The sequence below is a fragment of the Oscarella lobularis genome, chromosome 1 (genome assembly GCF_947507565.1).
Source record: "Oscarella lobularis chromosome 1, ooOscLobu1.1, whole genome shotgun sequence".
NCBI lineage: Eukaryota > Metazoa > Porifera > Homoscleromorpha > Homosclerophorida > Oscarellidae > Oscarella > Oscarella lobularis.
This window is the reverse complement of record NC_089175.1, coordinates 2,753,046-2,760,465: the sequence shown is the minus strand read 5'-3', so window position 1 is coordinate 2,760,465 and position 7,420 is coordinate 2,753,046. Positions and strand designations below refer to the sequence as shown.

Genomic DNA, 7,420 nt, shown 5'->3' with positions numbered 1-7,420 from the left:
GAAGACGCCCAGTCGACTGGCCGACGATCTAGACTCGTCTCCCGACGAGCGACCGAAATTGTCGTCGCCACCGGATTCCGGCGACGATTATTTCGACGAATACGTGTATTTGAAGAAAGCGGCATCGGTTCGAAAGAGGAGGAGGCAATTGTTTCACAGCGGTAATTTCGTTGCGGCGTGCATTGTTTTTGTTTTGTTTTTCAATTGAGCAATTCTTTGAAGCTGCGAGTGCTGAATTGCAACCGAAGAAGCGATTTCGAACGTCTCGATGTCATCAATGCGAAGGCTGCCAAGTGGCTAAGGACTGCGGAACCTGCATCAATTGCCGGTAAAGCGACGACAGCAACGCGCCAGTCAATCCTCATAACCTAACTCTCTCTCTCTAGAGATAAACCCAAGTTTGGCGGCCGTAACTTGAGGAGGCAATGTTGCGTGTAAGCTCTTAGGGGGGCACTGGGGAAGAAGAAAATAATTTTATAATTTAATTTAATTGCAACGCAGGCTTAGGAAATGCCGCAATCAGCCGTCGTATAAGCTGTTTAATAACGACGTCGTTTCCAATACCCATGTTCCTCGACGGAAAGTTGTGCCGCCGCCGCCGCCGCCGCCGCCCTCGTGCGAGTCTCCTCAGTCGCGTCCGGCTCGTCGCGCCGCGTTGAATCCTCGCTTTCGAATCGTCGCCGTCGAGCAAGACGACGACGACGACGACGGCGACGAGCGAAGGACGTTTCGAAGGAAGACGCGTTCGACGACGGCGGTCAAATATGACGTCGAACTGAAAGACGAATCGTCGTCGAGTCAAAAGCGACGTTACGAGCGAGCGCTGAAAGACGACGGCAGCGGCGGCGAACGAAAGTCTTTCAATAGCGTTTTGCAGAGTCTCGCGTCCGATCGGCCGCAGGACGACGCCAATTCGTTCAGAAAGCCCAAGAAACTTCTCGGTTACGGAGAAGCGAATTTGAAGCTCTCGCTTAAGGTGAGCGACGAAGGATCAGAGAGCGGCGGCGTTTCAATAATGATACTATAAATTTAGTCCGTTGTACGCGAAAGCGACGCGTGGCTCCAAGGATTCTGCGTGCCGTTTTTGACTCCTCTCTCGTACACGGGACCCTTGTGCTTCCTCTGTGGCAGTGGGGGCATACAAGAGGTATACATAATAAGAGACTTTTATGATGATTGATTGATTGTCTCTAATTGTTTTCTTTAGCTCGTTTTTTGTATAGCGTGCAGCGAGCCTTTTCATTCCTTCTGCGCCGGCTTTGCGCCGATGAAGAAAAATCGATGGTATTGCGCCAATTGTATTGTGTGCGAAGTGTGCGGATTGTCCGACGACGTAAGTCTCTATTCCGAATACAATTTATCTCGATCTCCAGCTCTCTCTGCGTTTCCCCAGTTGTTCGAATGCGCCCAGTGTCACTCTCACTTCCACAGCGCCTGTCTGAGCTCCGATCATCCGGTCGGTCTTCCTCAGGACGACCTGTGGCGATGCTCGACGTGCGTCAAGTGCACGGGCTGCGGAGCCATCTCGAGCGGCGACGTAACGATTTTTTTTCGTAGTCATTATCGCCTAATACTATATTGGGATGTGTGTGTGTGTATAGGACAAAGGCAACGTCTGGTCCGAAGATCTGACTCTTTGTGGCGACTGCACGTCGTTGAAGAAGAAAAGTGCTTCTATTATTTTTTTTGAGTCGTTTGGGGCTTAAAGAGCTTGCTTTTGAATAGAAAACATTTGCCCCATCTGCGGTCGATGCTATAGAGACAACGACTTTGAAACTATGGTATGGACTGGCTAGTTTTCTTTTATCGCAGCGTGACGCTTGTCTTCAGATGGTTCAATGCACGACGTGCGAACGGTGGATTCACTCTGAATGCGAACGCATTACAGGTTCAGATTTCTCTAGATGTATTTGCTTAATTAATTAATTGACAATATTGTGCTTTTTTTTCTAGACGACGAGTATAACGCGCTGAGTCTCCTCCAAGACTCGATCGCCGAATTCGAATGCTCGAAATGTTCGACGAGTCAAATTCCCAAGTGGAAAGAAGCAATCGACGACGATTTCAAAATTAGCCTAAAAAAAGTAAAGGGGGAATCGTTATCTGTATAAAGGGGGAGTGTGAGTGTGACTGTTTGCAGATTGCAGTGGTTTTACGAGATCAAGTGTCGTCTTTATCATCCAATGTACCACCTATCGATGTGCGTTTTTTGTTTGTATATAAACCGAACTACCATTACGCCAGTCGTTTCTTTAGCAGTTACTGTCTCTTTTGAACGAAGCAGAGGACGCCGCTTATTCCTCCAGGCCCGTAAGTCTGCGTTGTCCCCGCATCGTCGTCTTTATTTCACATCGACGCGGTTTTTCTTTAGACTTTGTTTGGCGGAAAGATTTTAGATTGTTTAAATAATTTTCGATGTCACTTTGTAAACGATTCTCAGCAACGAGAGGAAATTAACTCTGTGGAAACGAAATTTTGCGAGGTAAGACGCGAAAAGGCGGTTTAGATGATTGGCGTCGATTTTTCTTTCCTTAGCATTTTCTGAAGCTATTTCCATGGTTTTCTTCAGAATCCGCCTCGGAAGAGTGCAAAAAATCTCAGCAAAAGACGAGGAGTTCGAGAAACGAGGAAACCGTTTCTCGGTGGGATCTTCTCTCGGAGCGTGTCTTGTCTTGGAATGCGATTTAAAATCGTTTCTTTTAGATCTTTGGTATCTACGCCTTTCCCTTCTTCGGATCACGACTACGACGCCGAGTCAGAATTGCTGGAGAATCGTCAGCAAGTTTGCTTATCGGTAATTCGTTAATTAATTGCATTCGCCTTCGTCCTCGATTTTTGATCTCTTAGAATATTCGTGACGTGCGCTCTTGCGTTTTTTGCGGATTGATTGGCGACAAAGATCCGGACGTAAGCAATATTTCATTTCAAAGTATCTTTAGTTATACCGCGCACGTGTCGTCAGGACGCCGGCAGACTGATCTGCGTATCTCTCGACGAGTGGGCTCACATCAATTGCGCTCTGTGGTCCGCAGAAGTAAGCGCAAACTCTCGAAGGGCGCTTCATATTTTGTACGTCTCCGCGTGCGCAGGTCTATGAACGAAACGACGGGCGTTTGCATCATCTCGACAGGGCTCTATTGAGGGGAAGACAATTGGTAGTTCATTCGAGAAACGGTCCACGAATTTTAAATAATTTTGAATTGCTAAAGAAATGTCATCATTGCCATCGTACTGGGGCGACGATAGGATGCTGCGACGCTCGATGCCACTTGACGTTTCACTTCACCTGCGCTAAGTATAGTGGACTGCGTGCGTTTTTCGCGTTTCTTGATTAGCAAAATTTCTTCAGGACTCGCCAGTGCGTGTTTCTCGCGAATCAGCGCGTTTTCTGCAAGGCGCACGCCGAAAAGATTAAGAACAAGGTACGCATAGTCAAATTCCTAGCTTTTTTCGCGAGGCGCGTGCGGTTCTATTGCGCAGTCGCCCGTCATGGCCACTTTGCGAACGAATCGAAGAGTCTACGTTGACCTAACAAAAATGCGGCCTTCGAGATCGAAACTAGAATCTCTTTCGCACGGCACCCTGAACTTCAAAATAGGTAATGTACTGTTTTGCGCGACGGTTATCCCTATTAGTTTTGTTCTATCCTATCCAAGGAAATCTACTGATTTACAACTTCGGGAGTATCCATAAGGAGTCCGAAACTAAAGACCGCTTGTATCCCATCGGCTACAGGTAATGCCTTCTCTCTTGGGATAAAGAAAAACGTCGTGGCACAACTCGTTTTTTTCTTCTAAGTGCAAGACGGTACTTTTGGAGCACGAAAAATGTTTCAAAGTTCTGCTGGTACGAGTGCAGCATTTCTCTCGACGATTGGGCTTCCAGCATCGTTTCGTCGCCGACGTTGTCAACCAATCCAAAACCGTCTCAGCTAAAACCAGTTCGAAGCGACGAACCACGACATTTTCAACAAGAAAGTTTGTCGGCGAAAAAACCTCGCGTCGACGAACCGCCGCAACAAATTCAAGAAACTTCGTCGCCGAAAGAACCTCCCATCGACGAACCGCGACCTATTCAGCAAACGTCGTCGACGAAAAAACCTCGCGTTATTATTAAAGAACCGCAACAAATTCCGCAAACTTCGGCGGCGAAAAAACCTCGCCTTGCGGCGGCCCCGTCATCGTCGACCGGGCCACTTCCAAAGAAGAGCAAAGTTTCCGCTCCTTCGCCGCCCGTTGGGCTCGCAACGCCGTCGCCGCCGCTCATTCACTATCAAATCATTCCCATATCCGCGCCGGACGTCCAACGCGTCGTCGACATGATGACCAATAAGAAGACGGACTCGGCGTCGTCGACTTCAAAAGACGTTTCCGCAATACGAATGGATCATTCGTATCTCGTGCCGTCGAATTTGACGCTCGGCCCGCTGCTTTATCAATCGGGAATGAGGCTGTTGAAGCAGCTCACGCCGATTCTTCCGAAGCCGAGTGATGCGTCGGCGTCGGCGTCGGCGTCTATCGCTGCCGAATTGTCGCCAGAGAAATCGTCGCCGTTGAAGGGACCGCGAATTTTGCAAAGAAAATCGCCCGAGAGTTTGAAGACGTCGTCGTCGTCGCCGTCTCCTCTCTTGACTCCGACTTTACCGATCCTTCAAAAGTCTATAAGACCGTTCGTTATGCCGGTTTCTCCTCCGAAGACGGGGAAGCGAAAAAGTCAAGTCGTTCGATTCAAAGGCGGAGACGGTGCGAGCGATGCTCCTAAGAAGTCGTCGTCGTCGACGACGACGGCACGGACTCCTTCCGCGAAGCCGTCGCTTTCGAAGGCGAAAGGCTCCCTCAATCCCGTCGCTGGAACGAGTTCTGTTATCGAGTCGTGCGTTACGAGTGGCAGTCCCGCGAAACGACGTCTCTTGACGGGAAATCGACGATCTACGAAGAGGCAGCTCCGAGTCAGTCGACGCGACGCTCCCTTGCCCGTCGCCACCGCCGCCGCTCCGGTTCCGGCGCCCGAAGCGCCGTCGCCGCTGTTGAGATTTGTGATCAAGAGCGAAGACGGGTTTGAAATCGAAGCGTCGTCGTGCCAAGGTGGAGGGGGGACGTTTTTCTGCGCGCTATCTTCGCTTTTTTACTTCTATTTCGTAGCTGCTTGGAAAAAGGTGGTCACTACTCTTGTTGAACGGCGACAAGAGTCTGGAATGTTTTATACAGCTTTTGCCAGTAAGCCACCACGGTAGTCGTACGAGTCTGCTTCTCGATAGACTCTCCTATTAGATATCGATGGGCTCGTTATGTTTGGACTGACTCACGTGCGTCTGATTTAGGCTCTACGTCACTCTTATACACTTCTTCTTTTTCTTTTTCTTAGGATTATGTTCTCGGCTCGATTGAGCAACTTTCCGGTTCAAAGGATTGCACCGTCTATGCGTTCAAACAGTTTTCGCCTCATCCTCTCCAGGCGTTTCTTCCGAAACGAGAGCACGTCGTCAAGGTGAATCCGAGCGGATGTGCGCGAAGTGAAAAGGATACCAAACGGTGAAGAAGAATGAACGTGCAAGTCTTATATTTATCCTAGTAATCTATTTTAGCGTCGATGAACACGACATGTTCAGCTTTCTAAATTCGAAACATCGGATTCCGCCTCAACTGAAGGACTTCACCGCGGAAAGCGGAGACAGCGATCTTTTTCTCAGGTGAACGCCTTTATAACAAAGTAATGCCAACACATCTGATGTTGTTTATTTTAGACGACAACATCAGTCTAACGTCGATCTTCCTATGAGCATGAGATACAGAGCGATGCAGAAAGCGTGCAAGAAAAGCGTCGCCGTTTTCAGGTGCAATTTCGCGCGCGAACACGCGAGCCTCCACGATTTCAGACGCGCTTGCTGTGTATAGATCGTCTATTCACGGACGAGGCTTGTACAGCATACGAGACATTCAGTCCGGTGAAATGGTCATCGAATATACTGGCACGGTAATTCGCTCGGTTCTCACCGACAAGAGGGAGGACTACTACGAAAGCAAAGTACGCAAAGTCAAGAGCTATATGTGCACTCTCTATTGAAACTTCTTTTTATTTACAAGGGAATTGGCTGTTATATGTTTCGTATTGATAGCGACGAGGTCGTCGACGCGACGCTGTCTGGAAATGCGGCTCGCTTTATCAATCACAGTTGCGAAGTAATATAGAGTATCTGAATGATTTTAATTAATCGACTCTTAAAAATCTCCTCGTTTAGCCTAATTGCTATTCGAAAATATTAACTATTGACGGCACGAAGAAAATTGTAATATTCGCTTCGAGAGGGTAAGACGGGAATAGTAGTCCTTCCTGATTTTGCTTTGAATTGCGTGTATTCCCTCCCTCCCTCCCTCCCAAGCATAAGTCAAGGAGAAGAATTGACGTATGACTACAAGTTTCCTATTGAAGACGTCAAAATCCCGTGCAATTGCGGTGCTGAAAATTGTCGACGATTTCTAAACTGAAGAGAAGGGCAAGCACGTAAGGGAGAGTATAAAAAACGCTACGATAACGATAGTAGAGAAAACCGTATATATTATTAAAAAACGTGGTTCAATGGTACCCTCACTTTGGGATATATATAACGGACCACGTTTCATAAACGACGTAGAGAGAGGAAAACCGCTTTTGCAGCTGCTGCACCACGGTTCACGTAGGCTCAGATATAACTACATCTAAAGCATAAATCAAACACATCAAATTTCCGAAAAAAACGAAACTTATAAAGAGTCCAGCAGAAGCACGAACGAAGAAAAGAACTATATAAAATTCAAGCAAAAGCCAATAAATTGCGCGACCGTGATCTCTATTCACCATTCTCGCACAGGCTATAGCGAGAACAGGAATCGGCTACATCCGCGCCAAAGACTTTTCGTGCCACGTCCGGTAGACCAGCCTCCACCAGCGAACAGCAGACGGAGCAGACAGTCGCTTTATCGACAACCTTCTCCCTCCACCGTTTAAGCAACTCGTAGGCGCGCTCTTGGTCGTCCGGCTTGTCCTTCTCGATCTGATCCAACTCGAAGTCTTCGAACGCGACGTCAGGACGCAGCATGCGTCCCAGCGTTTTCCATTTGTGGCAGACTTTCGTGTAGAGACAACGTATGTCTTTAGTGTCGATCTCCTTAGTCAACCGGGATTTCATTTTGTCGTCCAATGGTTTCTCGTCTGCACGACGTTCTGTCGAAGCCGTTGTGCGACGGGCTGAACCCGAAGACGATTTCGCCAACATTTCGGCGATATGCGCCTGTCCTTCGGTCCGCTTGAGACAATCGATAAAGGCGTAGTAATGCTCCTGGCTCTTCGATGGGAGAACGTCGTTGAGAAGAAAGCGCGACTGGTCAAAGGACGTCGGCAGAGCTCGAAGCCGACTGTACTCCTCTCGCGTTATGACGCGCTG

The 7,420-nt window shown here is 48.3% G+C and overlaps 1 protein-coding gene across 1 annotated transcript in view; it reads left to right on the top strand.

Annotated features, from left to right (window-relative positions):
* LOC136186181 (histone-lysine N-methyltransferase 2B-like) overlaps positions 1 to 6,582 on the top strand; it is a gene marked incomplete in the record, with an annotated part of 7,911 nt that extends 1,329 nt beyond the window's left edge. The window contains 33 exon segments of the mRNA XM_065973443.1: positions 1 to 161; positions 223 to 328; positions 387 to 434; positions 502 to 976; positions 1,034 to 1,147; positions 1,208 to 1,333; positions 1,394 to 1,537; positions 1,602 to 1,668; positions 1,726 to 1,781; positions 1,831 to 1,888; positions 1,954 to 2,084; positions 2,141 to 2,200; positions 2,257 to 2,310; positions 2,372 to 2,482; positions 2,536 to 2,642; positions 2,704 to 2,794; positions 2,848 to 2,907; positions 2,963 to 3,034; positions 3,090 to 3,155; positions 3,210 to 3,295; positions 3,350 to 3,422; positions 3,481 to 3,598; positions 3,657 to 3,735; positions 3,799 to 5,084; positions 5,142 to 5,216; positions 5,271 to 5,305; positions 5,365 to 5,531; positions 5,585 to 5,689; positions 5,744 to 5,833; positions 5,895 to 6,024; positions 6,084 to 6,179; positions 6,239 to 6,306; positions 6,380 to 6,582. Coding sequence (XP_065829515.1) covers positions 1 to 161; positions 223 to 328; positions 387 to 434; positions 502 to 976; positions 1,034 to 1,147; positions 1,208 to 1,333; positions 1,394 to 1,537; positions 1,602 to 1,668; positions 1,726 to 1,781; positions 1,831 to 1,888; positions 1,954 to 2,084; positions 2,141 to 2,200; positions 2,257 to 2,310; positions 2,372 to 2,482; positions 2,536 to 2,642; positions 2,704 to 2,794; positions 2,848 to 2,907; positions 2,963 to 3,034; positions 3,090 to 3,155; positions 3,210 to 3,295; positions 3,350 to 3,422; positions 3,481 to 3,598; positions 3,657 to 3,735; positions 3,799 to 5,084; positions 5,142 to 5,216; positions 5,271 to 5,305; positions 5,365 to 5,531; positions 5,585 to 5,689; positions 5,744 to 5,833; positions 5,895 to 6,024; positions 6,084 to 6,179; positions 6,239 to 6,306; positions 6,380 to 6,485 — 4,621 coding nt within the window.
* Positions 6,583 to 7,420: the final 838 nt, after the last annotated feature.